Raw genomic sequence first — 15,497 nt, 5'->3', positions numbered from 1 at the left:
AAAGGAATAACATGAAGGAAAACAAAAAGTTATAGTGGTACATGTAACAATACCGGCTATATATAGTGGTACATGTAACAATACCGGCTATATATAGTGGTACATGTAACAATACCGGCTATAGTTGACCTTTTTAATGATAATTACATTACTGATAATATTCGAAAAGTTGTGTGTGTGCACATGTGTGGCCAAGGGGGGAGGGTGCATATCTACGTGTATTTTCAAAATCATAAACTGGGCCTCTACCTGCCCACCTCCCTGCTGTAGATCGGGTCAACAAGTAAAGCTAATCCAGGTGAGCAAACTTGATTTTCAAAAATAGAATATGGACTGGATTGTGAACAAATTTAAAATACATGTATTAGGTTAGATAAGGATTGGCATTTGTCCTTGTAGCTCTGATAAGATAGATTGATTATATTAATTACTGTCATTGTTAGATGAAGGTGATGATAACGAACATAATTAATCAATCTCACCACTTCTATAACATAGTGTTGGGCAAAACATGGACACCAAGCTAGATATATACCAAAAGGTGGGATCAGGTGCCTACATATATCTTAATAATAGGATAAAGTTAAGCTTACAAATGTTTAGTTACTGTAAATAACTGTAATATGTATAGCGGGGAGGGGGATTTGAAAATAATACATCATATTCGACAGCGGATGCTTACTCCTCCTAGGCACCTGATCCCACCTTTGGTGTGTCCAGGGCCGTGTTTGCCCAACTGTCTATTTTGTATTGTTTATAGGAGTTATGAGATTGATCACTGTTCGTTATCTTCACCTTGCATTCAAAATTCATGATCGATTTTTGGATGATACATATTATATTTTGTCAAACGAAGAAAGGGGTATATGCATGTAACTGCAAGGGATACCAATGATTCCCGGGTGTTCATAAATCCTCCATACAAGAAGTACCCATACACAGAGGATGTCTAGATGTAAAAGGCGTTTCTATATCCATATTTGATCCACATCCTTTTATAATTAAGGTAGGGTATGTATTTGTACAATGCAGGTGTGTATATAGGTAAGTAAGTGGGTTTCAGATGATAGTTTAGAATATCCACGTCGAAATGAACAACAACGCAATAAGTAGTAGAGGTCTAAAGCACGTTTTGTAAATCTCGAGACAGTATATGTGAAAATAGGGATATAACACCTGACTTGTGGACAAAAAAATGTACATGTAAATTGAAGGTTTTTTATAACGAGTGTGATCATGCCAGAGGTGGATCCAGCAATTTGGAAAAGAGGGGGTTCCAGAGAGATGATCTAGCTAGAAAATGCACTAGATCATATCCAATGAACCGATAAAAATAAATACGTGTATAATTCTGTGCATGCTAGTTAATAAGAGACTTAATTGTAATATTTAACTTGAGATGAAAAAAAAAATGATTACCTACAAATTAGCATTATAAGGTTAAAACCTTTATAGATGTCCCAGAGAAAAGGTGGAGGGGGGGGGGGGTCCAACCCCGTAGCCCCCCCCTTCTGGATCTACTCTAACCACTGAGCTATCCCATGCAGGCCGATATCCACGATTCATAGCTCAATAACTACAACTCATGCAATGATCAATTCATCGCCGTGGAAGTTGCTCCATCTTTTTAACAATAGATCTTTAAGAATGTTAGTTAAGGTAAATGAAATACTAATGATTTGGATCTGCATGAGTACTGAAGGATGAACCTTTGCCCCCCCCCCCTCCCAACGATTTAGCATTTTGAGGTTTGGGCAGAAGTACCCAAAGCTCTCTGAATCTATGAACAACAACAAAAAATTAACATCTGAGAAAATTATGAGCCCAGGAAGGCATACAAATGTATTTTCATGCATAATACATAGTTGCAAAATTGGAAGTGCCTTGAATAATGGATACTTAAACGTTCGAAATGGCTTAATACCGAATATCTATTTAATTCGACTTAAAGGTATTAAAAAAAAAAAAAAAAAAAAAAAAAAAAAAAATTAGATCCGTATCTTAATTTAGATCGGGATCGGTATTTGTTTTGCGGTATCTTTATATGGAAACTCAATAGGGGGCGCTTTGCAATTGTGTGTAAATAACGAAAAGTCGTATACAAGGTAGGTTAAATCATTCTGTTTCGCAATATATATAAACATAAATTGAAAACTGCAAAGTTTAGTAGTAACACAGTTCAATTAAGGAAAAATTGACTGTAGACTGCAGTGGAACATGTTAATGCACATCTTGCGGTGAATGACGTCAGTCACACTTTAACTCGTCGGCCATTTTGTTTGAAAATGTTTTAAAACTGCACTCGACAAACACAAGTTTAAAGTTAGATTATATGAAATACGATTCTATTTTAGTGTAGTACGTACTTATTAAGAAAAGACTGTCGGAATGAGTCTAATTGAAGATAGAGCGGCAGCCAAGGAACTCGATCAATGGATTGAACAGTTGAACGACTGCAAGCAGCTTTCAGAAAATCAAGTTAAAACATTGTGTGAAAAGGTATATTTTAGAACAAATTAGCGCCAATTTTTTGCTTTTAAATTTTCATACAATTTGTAATAATTTTAATGTGATTATTTCTTGACGGTGTGATGTTATTTAGTTGAGGAAAACGAATGCAATAACATCTCTTCCCTTTACATGGCAACCAATCCTGCACATGGCCATTGAGTTAATTCAGCTCCCACTGAGAGATGGATTGTTTTCATAGTGTTTAACATAGTGCATATGGCACCAAAATATATTTTACTGCACATATAATTCAACAAGACAAAAGTTTTAAGGGAACTAATGTGAATCCAGAATGATTTAAGAAATTATACTCTAACAAGACTGAGTCTAGATGTCAAATTAAATTGGGCTATGTTTAAATATGAGTGAATGAATAAGCTTGATTTGTTTTAATATGTAAATTAGCACAACAGATAAATGAATGATAATGATTGAAAAATTAACTACAGCCTACATGTAACAGCACATTTATCTAGGCGTCTATTTCATTAAGATATTTGTAACTTTGTTAACAGTAATATTATCAGTAATCAGTGATCTAATTATTAAGATTTATCAATGAGAATTTATATCCAATATTTGATTAAGTAATTTGAAAATGTAGAGGACTTTTCTGGCGTGGCACAAATAACATGTTTTGTGTGTCATAAAATATTCATTTATTTTTAAACCAATTCTTTAATTTATAATCAAGCTTACAAAATTATTATTTATCATGTTTAAACTATAAAACAAAGTGATTTAGAGATGATATGTGCAACACATGCTTTTTTGTTGGTGCCATTCCACATAGTGTAAGTTTTTGTCATTTATGTAAAGGAATAGACACCATGTTCATGTTGTTTTTGCCGTGTATAAAATTAATTTCTAGTTAGATTCTATGATATGATGATAACAGGTTACTGTGACACTTTCTATTTTAGGCAAAAGAAATACTTTCCAAAGAGTCAAATGTCCAGGAGGTGAAATGTCCAGTCACAGTTTGTGGAGATGTTCATGGACAGTTTCATGATTTGATGGAATTGTTCAAAATTGGAGGAAAGTCCCCTGACACAAATTATTTGTTTATGGGAGATTATGTGGATAGAGGATATTATTCAGTAGAAACTGTTTCACTTTTAGTTTCTTTGAAAGTAAGTGTTTATAAATCTAACTTATAACTCATCCACATCAGTAAATTCATTTTGAGCATCATTATTGATTAGTTATTGAATTATTTGGACTGTATAAATTCTAAGTAAGACAGCACTTGTGTTTTTCTCATTGCAGGTTAGGTTTAAAGATAGAATAACAATCCTGCGAGGAAACCATGAAAGTCGTCAAATTACACAAGTTTATGGTTTTTACGACGAGTGCTTGAGGAAATATGGCAATGCAAATGTATGGAAATACTTCACCGATCTGTTTGACTACTTACCCTTAACAGCTCTGGTTGATAGTCAGGTGAGTCATTTCTTTTATTTTTTGCACGGAGGGATTAGTTGTACCAGGAATTTAATTCTTTTTCTTATTTTTTAAGAAAACTTTAGTGCTGCATTTTGAAGTTGTTATTTCTCCGTGTTTCAGATATTTTGTTTACATGGTGGACTATCTCCATCTATAGACACACTAGATCATATTAGAGCATTGGACAGAATACAAGAAGTACCCCATGAGGTAATGTCAAATAAAATATTGGTGAAATTTGTAGATTATACAGTATGATCAATGCATAAGCATGATAAGAAACATTTAACTTGAACCATGGCACTTTGTAATCAAAGTGCCACTGACTTTCTCACTATACTGATTAAGTTTGGAAACTCAATGAAATTTTGAGCCAGTCACAGGGCTGGCAACTCTCAAGAAAGTTGCCAGTCCTGTCCTGTTCACAATCTACCAGCCATGATTTTCAGTTTTGGGATGTTTATCATCGTACATGATTGAATTTACTAAAGAAGCATATTTGTAACATTTTGTTGTTGCACACTGGCTGTTAAAATTAGCCTAACCGCTAGGCTATAGTATGGAATTTTGTCCTTGCCCACCTGAGAAATACACCATCTTATGGGCTGTAACTTGCAACACTTTCTTGAATTCTTGATCATTTTCAAAGTAAAATTTATTGGTAGTTTTAGTCCAGTTGTATATCATTCCTTTAAAATTTATCAGTACATCAAAGTGCTAATTGTTTATGCAAGAACAAACTTGTCAGTTACTATGACCAAGGTGCTTAGCATCATGTAGACCTTACCTCCTACAGTTCAGAAAACACAGGTTGATGAGGCCACTGATAAAATGTGTTGTGTTTCCGCTAACCCGACCGACCCTAAATTATAGCCCCGACCCTAGAATTTTTTTTCGATATTTAAAAAAAAAAATCGTCATTTTCCCGGAAAAAATATATTCCCGGTTCTTGGTTTTCGTTTTAGTTAGACATTGAGATGAAGTCATTCAAACGCTTTAATGATATACAAAACTGCATGGTATTGTGTCAAGCGTTTAAACAACATTGATAATGTTTCTAACTAACAGCATGGATGATGGTTGACCTAATTTGCACCATTACGGAGATCCTAAGGAGTTGTAATCCTCTCCCTAAAAAAATCAGAAAGGACTACATTATTGCAGCTAGGATGATGGTTGAGTCAGTGGCTAGTACCTCCATGCGTGCTCACGCAACGGTGATTTAACAATTGAAGTTAACAGACGGTCGAGAGACTCTGCCAAGTGTCATGTTTTCATAGAAGACTTTCTTTTGTTAAAATTGCCAACTCCTATGTTGTTTTTAGACGGTGGCTATTTATAGCCATGCACTGTCTTATGCTATCGTTTCAGCGGGCATTACTGTGTATACAAGGGGACCCTAGTTTTATATGGAGGTCATGATGCAGAGTGACAGACATGAATGTCCAGTCTGTCAAATTTGTATGCACATCCTTGGTTTCTGCTGCAGTTCTAACTGAAAACACTATGAAAAAGGCCGCAAATAAAGCAGTGAACGCATTCAAGTTGTTGATGGCTGGTGAGAGCCGAGAGGAAAAAAGATGTGCAGATTGTTTTTAAAATAAAAATTTATGTCCGGTAAAAAGTTTTAGCTGGAAGAGAGTTGGATCCCATTAGGATAAGTGGGATCTGCCCAGACTGTCTTCCTACACTTGTTCCATTTAGATTGTGAAAATACATATTAGAAGTATTCCTGACCTATGACAACCAATCTAAATGTAGAAACAATATATCTGGTACTTGTAGAGCATAGTGGCATAGAGGAGTTAACTTTTGTGTTTTATGCTAGATATGTTTCATTGAAAAATATAGTTTCTTATAAAACATCTGGAAATAATCCTCAGCCAATAACGGGTGAAATGTTATGATTGAAAGTTTCTGGAACGTTAGCGGAAACTCAACAATTTTTATCGTTGGCCTGACTTTGTAATTGCTAGTGAAACAGTGATTGAACTGTCAGCTAACCAGATTAAATTTTAAACCATGAATGATGATTATGAAACATGATATTAGTTTATGTTGTAACAAATAGAGAATGAATAAACACATATGAGAATATTTAGTTTCTTTATTCATCTTTCTGATGAAATAGAATTTTAAAATTACATATCTTTCCTTGGAAATTGAAACCTTCAAATGTTATACCCATTTATCATAAAAATTACCCCCCAAAAGAGATAAAAAATTGGCTAAGGGCTATTCCAGAAATAAATACATGGGGGGGGGGGGTGGGGGGTCGGGAGGCACCTTTTGTATATACCAAGCACCCATAAAAAAAAATATAAAATTACCCCATGACCCATCAAATTAATAAACTCATTTTACAATGACCCATCTAATTAAAAAAAAAACTAACCAGACCCACCACAAAAATATTTTTAAAAATGAAAACGATACAAATCTCGCGAGGTTTTCGGGACAAACATTCTAGTCAATGACGCGGTAATGCCTGTGCGACATTGTATCACAGTAGTTCTGAAGAAACGACGTCACATCAACAATCAAAGGCATCTATGGCGGGAATGTTGGAAAGATTGGGAGTCCAAACGATGCTATTATCATGAAATGGGTATGGATATGTTTTTCCACGAATCGTTCGTCTTCTAATGGAGCCCGCGCCCGGAGGCCTCTATATCACCATCACACCGACTGATAAATATAACGCATCGGTACCCTCGTATAAATCAACTAAGGTTTGCCTATTTTTATTAGAAAACGGAATACCTATTGGTTTCAAAATATTCCCAAAATCGATGCACTGTAAACTGTAATAATCTACAGAACAGAGTTCGCCGCCATCACGTCCAAAGGGACCCTACTAAACGCGCCTCTAATTTGAAGAGTGCCGTAATATGGAAAGTTTTGCGCTGCAAAGAGCGACAACTTGAATAGTTCTATGTTACTTCCGATATCCGATTTCGAAAGCAGCATTTCGAAAGCACGTTTTCAATTTTCCCTCCGACGTTTTGTAACCAACATGACAAGAACGACAATAAAAATATTCTGAAAACTCAACACCCATGTGGCACAAAATAAAACAATAGAAACTACCCACTACCCATAATAAATATTTTTTTAACAGTCCAACCACGGACCAAATAAAATATGAAAAAATACGACCACCCACACAAAAAAATACCATTTGCCCCCCCCCCATTTGATCATTTCTGGAACAGCCCTAATCAAATGACCAATTTCCAGACTCTCTAAAACTCGAATTCTCTGTCAAAGTATTATTGTGTTTTTGTGGACGTCCAAGTTTTTGAGAGTCTCAGTCATCTTTAATATACTAAAACTGAAGTGTGTGTATTACACATGTATTAAATTGTCTTGCAACAAGAATAAATTATTTGAATTTTTCATATTATCAATATGTAGTTTTGTTACACATAATTTTCTGCATTTTCATACACAATTTAATTACTACTAGTATCAAATGACTTAGACTTGCAGCATTGGGATTCCTATGATATTTCTTGCCGAGGGCTTTTGTTTAATTTCAAAACTTTGATAAAAGCCCAGGTAGCAATAATTGATGTCGTCTTGGTATTCATCATTTGTTGGAAGGATTGACAAACAACTCATTCTGAGAAAGTTGAAAACAATTTGTTCTTAGGAATACATATTTGTTGGATTGGGTACTTATAATGGAGTCAGCAGTTTGAGGTACTCTAAATTTTCTAGTGACTTAATGAATTATTCTGGGAATTTAATATTCTTGTGGAGTTATGGTATTGATGTGTGATGATACACAGACCTTGCCATATGATACACACTTCAATACAAGATACTTGTATCTTGATATTATGAAAATATACTAAAAATCAAGTTGGTGAAATCACACTCACTGAATTATGTAATTTGTTAGTGTTAACTTTTTGAATATCTTTAGTATTTTTTCTTTTTCAAAATCCAAGGGTCCTTTAGTCAGTCTGACAAAATCTTTAGGAAAACCTTGTGAAAATACAAATATTTGAATTTCCTTTTTAATTAATTGACCTTCTTCCAGATTTATGTCTTTATTCATTAGTGATCAAATATTTCCTGATTACAAGTCATCTGCATGATTTATAATAGGAACAATAGTTGAATATGTGTCATGTCAAATATAAAATTTGATGAAACGTGAATGTACACACAATATTTGAGTCTTTGTTCAGTGTAGAACTGTGTTACTAATATTGATCTATTTTTAGATGTCAACAAGATAACGTAATTATGAGTCATGAATAAAGCACTAGATGTACACCAAGGTTTGTGTACATCACACTGATGTGGGTTATCAGTTATTATTCATGCGAGTTTAAAAGGTAGAGTGCAGATTTAAAGTATAGTGGTGAAATATCATGAATTATTTATTGACAACTCCAGAATGTATTGACAGATGTTCATGATGAGGTGTACCTATAACAGAACATGTATTTGCTTATTAGGTTAAGATAGATAGATGTTTTCCTCACCATTATTGTGAAAAGCTTGGTTTGAAAAAGTTTTGGGGGTGGAGGTAATTAAGGGGAAAATGATTTGAAAGTTGGGCAAACTAAATTGTTTTTGTGTAGTAAGATGTTATAAATATATCAGGGTTTGTCTTTCCCCCCAAATCAATCAAAGGTCTACTCTAGTACAGAAGCAAACTTCTACACATATGGTCACTACCTCATCAGTTATCATGTATTTGTAGTCAATGGCTGCATTAAATATCTATACTTCACATTAAATTTCTTCACCCATATTACTGATCATCACACTATCACTAGCTGTCATTTTGCTTGTTAAAAATCTGAAATTAAAAATTTGTGATGTTCGCAAATCACTGTTGAAAATTCTAAGGTTGTTTAAGGAAAATCTAGAGTTAGGAGATTAAAACTAGAAATGCTGTTTTAGCTTTATCAATTAAATTGTGAGGAATAGAGGCTTTTTAGGTCACCTGAATTCATTCAGGTGACCTATTGCTATCTGTTTTTGTCCGTCGTCGTGCATTAACATTTGAACATTTTCAGCTTCTTCTCTGAAACCCCTGAACCAATTTCAACCAATTTTGGCATATAGCATCTGTGGGTGGAGGGGAACAAAAATTGTGAAATTCGTGGTCCCTGCCCCCCTGGGGCCTGAGGGATGGGGCAAAAACCATCAAAATGAGTGTAATTTTAAAAAATCTTCTTTACTCCTGGACGTCAAGAAGCCAAACTATGGGCATAATTATAATGAGCGTTGAGCCCTCTACCAAAATTGTGAAATTCATGGCCCCTGGGGCAGGGGTTCTTGTGTTAGGGTGGGGCTCTATTGGTCATATAGTGAAAATGTAGAAATTCTTTGAAAATCTTCTCTGTCTCTGGGTATTAAGTAGACAAACTAATAGCATGGTAAGGATGAGCAAGGATGCCTCTTTATACCCCCCGCAACAAGTTGTGGGGGGGGGGGGGGTATACTGGAATCGGGTTGTCCGTCCGTCCGTCTGTAGACGCAATGGTTTCCGGGCTCTAAAGCATTATCCTTTCCACCTACCATCACCATATCATATATATGGACTACCCATGGGATGAAGATGTTCCCTATCGATTTTGGGGTCCAAAGGTCAAGCACACTGGACATCGAAGTAGCAATATGGTTTCGGGGCTCTAAAGTGTTATCCTTTCCACCTACAGTCACCATATCATACATATGGACTACCCATGGGATGAAGATGTTCCCTATCGATTTTGGGGTCAAAGGTCAAGCACACTGGACATTGAAGTAGCAATATGGTTTCCGGGCTCTAAAGCGTTATCCTTTCCACCTACAGTCACCATATCAAACATATGGACTACCCATGGGATGAAGATGATCCCTATCAATTTTGGGGTCAAAAGGTCAAAGGTCACGTGCACTGGACATTGAAGTAGCAATATGGTTTCCGGGCTCTAAAGCGTTATCCTTTCCACCTACAGTCACCATATCATATATATGGACTACCCATGGGATGAAGATGATCCCTATCAATTTTGGGGTCAAAAGGTCAAAGGTCACGCGCACTGGACATTGAAGTAGCAATTTGGTTTCCGGGCTCTAAAGCGTTATCCTTTCCACCTACAGTCACCATATCATACATATGGACTACCCATGGGATGAAGATGTTCCCTATTGATTTTGGGGTCAAAAGGTCAAAGGTCATGCGCACTGGACATCGAAGTAGCAACACTCAGAAAAGAGGTAGTTTATACCTATTACCAACACCCTTTGGGAAATTGGGGTAAGCGGGGGGTATTCTTAGTGAGCATTGCTCACAGTACCTCTTGTTAAAAATTGTGAAATTCATGGCCCCTGGATCAGGGGTTCTGGTGCTAGGGTGGGGCTCTATAAGTCATATAGTGAAAATCCATTATTTCTTTGAAAATCTTCTTCTCTGTCCTTGGGTATTAAGTAGACAAACCAATAGCATGGTTATGATGAGCAAGGATGCCTCTTTCAAAATTGTGAAATTCATGGCCCCTGGGTCAGGGGTTCTGGTATTAGGGTGGGGCCCTATTGATCATATAGTGAAAATGCATTTTATTTCTTTGAAAATCTTCTCCTCTGCTGCTGGGTATTAAGTAGACAAACTAATAGTATGATAATGATGATCAAGGATGCTTCTTTCAAAACTGAAATTTATGGCCCCTGGGTCAGGGGTTCTGGTGCAAAGGCGGGGCTGACTACATAGCTATTCAATGTTTCTTCCATCCAAAAGTAAAATTCTTATATTTAAACACAAACCTAATTCAAACATTGGAAGGTTGTTACATGATACTCAGGTGACCTATAAGGCCCCTGGGCCTCTTGTTGATTTATAAGACTGGTAATAAGTTTTTGACATAAGTAGTGACTTCTAAAATGGGTTCTCAGCAATGTGAGCGGAATTCAGAAAACATTTGGTCTATTCTTGTCAAATTACTTACAAGGTTTACAGAACTGAGCTTCTAAACACCAGACATGTCCATTGGTTTGGCATTTTTCACTTTTGCTTTCAATGTAAGTTTTAAGGGTGCAACGATGAACCATGTGACGGTATATCATGGTAATATTATGCTACAGTCCGATTCACGATACTTTACACTTTACCGCAGTTCCGCATTCTTGGTCCAGATTAATTGGAAGCGTTCGATTTAGGTTTAAAATTATGCTGTAAAAATGGCTTCTCGTAAATTACAGTACTACATGTATATGTAACGTAATAGTACAGGTACTAAGTTACACACTGACAGTTAATACATTGAATTACAGGGTCCAATGTGTGATTTGCTGTGGTCTGACCCCGATGATCGGGGTGGCTGGGGAATCTCTCCTAGAGGTGCGGGATACACGTTTGGTCAGGATATATCAGAAACATTCAATCATAGCAATGCTCTCACTCTAGTATCAAGGGCCCATCAACTGGTCATGGAAGTAAGTATATACTTATATATACATTCTATCATTCTCTCACAGGGCTTGAAACTAACTCTTTGTGTCCCCAGTTCAGCCGTACTGATTTTAACGAGTCCGCAGAAAAATTGACCAGTCCACCAGAGTTTGTCAGAAATAATTAAACATATTTCGTTAATGTTATTAAAAGAAATAACAGAATTTAACTTGATATGCTTCAGACAATTTTGTAACACTTATGTGAGATTTATATTTTCTAATCTGGTTCGTCTGATATCTACAGAGGAATGCCAATGTGCGATTAAGATTCCACAAGTATGTTTTCCAAAACGATGTTTAAGAAAATGGACCAGTCCCATTGGACTGACTAAAACAAATGACGGTCATTTCGCCAGACTTTCAACCAGTCACGGACGAAAGGACATATGTTAATTTCGAGCCCTGTTTTATTTAAATTATATTATCAATACAAATGCTTGGAGTATTATAAACATGACTAGTTAGAACTGAAGAGCTTATGAGATGGGTCCATTGTGTGTCTGGTTAATTGTATGTCAAAAAGTTTTGTATAGTAAGAGGGAAGAACACTGCAAACAGATTTCAGAGTTGAATGAATTTTGTGGATTCACAAACATATCTCACATTTTCCAGGGTTACAATTGGTGCCATGACAGAAATGTAGTGACCATATTCAGTGCTCCAAATTACTGCTACAGATGTGGAAATCAAGCTGCTATCATGGAATTAGATGATTCTCTTAAATATTCGTTGTAAGTATGCTTGGACTCTGAAGAGTTCAAAATCTGTCCTAAATTTGCACCGTGTTTTGGAGATGGCAGTTGAATGCTACTTGGTTGTCTGTAGCTTGTTCTGACAAGTAACTGGTTTTATAGCATCATATATATATATATATACATATAATTACATAATCTATCAAAATAATCAGAAGTAATATAATTGTAAACATTAAAGTTTATGTTTAATCAGAAAGATTATTTAAAGAAATTAAAAAGAAAAGGTACAAAAATGAAATTAATTATTTTCTATGAAATGGCTGAGCTCAAATATGCATCGATGCAGACTTCAATGCTTCACTAGGATGGGTTTTAAGATGTATTGGTATATTTGAGGTGTGATAAGAGTACTCTCAAGTACTAAGCACAAAATTGGCATTTGGCAATTATCTGTGTTTTTTGTCTTTTGAAACAGTAATTCTTTGGGTCATGGGAGTGGGATGAAAATTGAGTGAAATCAATGAAGTGTTAATTTAAAACAGTTACCTTAATTCAAAATAGTTACTGTAGGAGAAGATTGTTCCAATTAGTAATTGATATCCAGTTATTAAATTGTCATCCTAGAGATAGGTTAGAGACTGGAAATTATGTATTAGGGGATACTTATCTTTTTATTTGTTATATGTGGTGTTGATGCTAATTTAACGGGTTAAACTGAATTTTACTGATGCGGAGCTATAAATGAAATGGATGTTTGCGACAGTTAAATCAGCATTAATTAAAAAATTAGATGATATTTATTCCCATTCCAATGCAATTTTGCATTTTGTAACATGTTGACCCTTCAAGTGAAACCATATTTTTTAAGTGACTGTGTAAGAATACAAAAATGGTTTGTAACTTTCAAGTTGATGTAAGGATATGAAATGCCCAACCATTAACCAATTAAAATTTTGAATATATACACAACTTGCATTAAAATGAAATTTGTATGTCCCCCTCTGAAAAAGGGGGCACATATTGGTTTGCATATGTATGTCGGTTGGTTGACCATTGACATTCTTGGGATAACTCATCTCTATGCAATATCTTGTGAACCCTTTGCTTTACAGACATCAAACTTGGTATATTAGTTTCTCATAAAGATTAGATGGCCCCTTTTGATTTTGAGGTCACAAAGTTAAGGGTCAATCAATTTTGGACATACACTGTAGGAAGATATTGTCCATTCAGTAACTTGATAACCCTTTGCTTGGTGGACATCAAACTTAGTACACTGGTTCCCCCTATAAAGTAGATTTCCTTGATTGATTTTGAGGTCACAAGGGCAAATTTTGAACTACTGTGGACATCAGGAAATATTGCCCACTTAGTATCTTGGAAATCCTTTGCATGACAGACATCAAACTTGTAACACTGGAACCATTTAAAGAGTAGATGATCCCCATGAGCCAAAATGTCTCATGGTATTATGACTTCTTTTAATTTTGAATTTCACATAGTTATAAATTAATTCAACCTGGATTTCAAACATTCTAAATTTAAAGTGGATCCTTTTTGATATTGTCTCGTGTGGAACATATACGTTTTCAAAACATTTCTTGTCACCATTTGTGATTTTGTCTTGATGATTTGAAAGCAAGCAAAGGTGCGAAAGGTTATATATATGTACATGTAGTGTATCTAATTAACAAGTTTAGATATTAATAACAGTTTTAATTCGTTTGTTTCAAACAGCTTGCAGTTTGATCCAGCACCAAGAAGAGGCGAGCCCCATGTAACAAGACGTACCCCGGACTACTTCTTATAATGATTTTATCAGACTGTGTAGTAGTAGTATTATGATGAGTTAAATTGCACAATGGTGCATTTCTGTGACCCAAAGAAGAGAGAAAATGATGATCTACCTGATGTTGTACAGTTGTCATTGTCAACATTTTTATTGTTCTAAGTTAAGAGTTGTACAAAAGAAATTTAACACAGTGTATTCATGTATGTAATGCTAGGATTCATCTTGTGATATAGCTAACTATGTACCTTCCAATTTTTTAATTTGGTATTTGTTGCAGTTTTGCTAAATAGAAATTTGTGCAATGCTAGGTTTTGATTTTGCTTTTATTTTGTGCAAAAGAATTTGTTGTAGTTGCCATTCTAAATGATTCCATACACTGAATGAAATTGATCAAACTTCCGTAGTGTTGAGCTCTGTTTAACATTATCACTGACACATGCATCCATAGAAAAAGCAATATATGTAACAAATAGTATCTGTGATACAATGAGATTTAATTTAAGCTTGGACTAGGGCAGTGCGGTTTCTCTAACTGTAGTGGTAGGGTTATTTTCTTTCTTTTTTTTTCTTTTTTTTTTTTACAAATTGGAAGTTTTTTCATGTTGCTGTTAGCTTTTAGAACACAAGTAAACCTGGTGATGATGACATTGAAAGATGATGAAATATATTATCTAATTCAATGTCATGTCACTGATAAATGATGTATTTTAAATGTCTGGTGTACTTTTTTTCAGATTTCTATAAAATTATTAAATCTTATTCTGCATGTAGATCATTGATAGAATTATTGTCTCAGTGGTTAGGTTTGTGTTAAATTAGTTTTCTTGTTTCATACTGGGAATTGACATTGCATGATCTACCATTTGTGTGTTGTTTACTGTATTATGAGGGAGGTGTGGGATTGATATAATGGACCGAATGAGATCTTCTTCATGATCATAGCTTGTCTTGACGGCATGGAAACAAGCACATTCAAAATTATCAATTTAAATGCACAAGACTTTCACAAAATGTTAATTTGTAAGAAAACAACGCTGTCAGACAATAAAATATAAAATATAGCTTTTCTGAGAATTGTTGGTTTTTTTTAAAAATAAAAGCTACCCGAAATGTAAACCTTTATGCTGTTGTATGCCTGTACCCATTTTTAGGTTAAAGTTCAAAACTATTTTCCAAAGGGGTTGTAACCAACCCGGAGATTCACCCTTCAACGTGAGGTAATGATACACCAGATTTGTTGCAAACCTATGGGGAAAATTACCTGGACTGTTATAACCATGTATTGAACTTGATAAGCATTATGTCTTCGTGACATCACAGTTGTGCATGTGTTTGCTAATGCACACATCACATGCCAAAGTTTTTTTCGTTAGTCGCCAAAACTCGAGTCAACAGTGAACCCCCGCAGTCACCAAAACTCGAGTCAATAGTGGATGGTAACACACACACCTGAATCTGTATGAATACCAAATAATTTGAGGGGGGTGGGGGAGAGAGAGAGACAAATTGTCAATTTAGTTGCATATTGAAAATACATGATGATCCTCCTAATTGTCATGTCTCCCTCTAATTGTAATAACCCCCCCCCCCCTATC

At 35.3% G+C, this 15,497-nt stretch overlaps 1 protein-coding gene across 2 annotated transcripts; it reads left to right on the top strand.

The window, feature by feature from the left end:
* Positions 1-2,007: 2,007 nt before the first annotated feature.
* On the top strand, positions 2,008-14,966 carry LOC125671845 (serine/threonine-protein phosphatase 2A catalytic subunit beta isoform). 2 transcript variants are annotated; one of them, XM_048907809.2, is made up of 8 exons: positions 2,008-2,105; positions 2,355-2,499; positions 3,435-3,644; positions 3,781-3,954; positions 4,078-4,167; positions 11,236-11,397; positions 12,028-12,146; positions 13,848-14,966. In XM_048907809.2, the coding sequence occupies exons 2-8, from the start codon at positions 2,389-2,391 to the stop codon at positions 13,918-13,920; spliced, it is 939 nt and encodes a 312-aa protein (XP_048763766.1). In that variant the 5' UTR covers positions 2,008-2,105; positions 2,355-2,388; the 3' UTR covers positions 13,921-14,966. The 2 variants fall into 2 exon arrangements, with proteins under 2 accessions (XP_048763766.1, XP_048763767.1); XM_048907810.2 differs by having other exon boundaries at positions 2,032-2,499.
* The last annotated feature ends 531 nt before the right edge of the window (positions 14,967-15,497 follow it).

The sequence above is a fragment of the Ostrea edulis genome, chromosome 4 (genome assembly GCF_947568905.1).
Source record: "Ostrea edulis chromosome 4, xbOstEdul1.1, whole genome shotgun sequence".
Classification (NCBI taxonomy): domain Eukaryota; kingdom Metazoa; phylum Mollusca; class Bivalvia; order Ostreida; family Ostreidae; genus Ostrea; species Ostrea edulis.
Note: the sequence above shows the minus strand (reverse complement) of the source record. Positions and strands in the feature narration are given on the sequence as shown.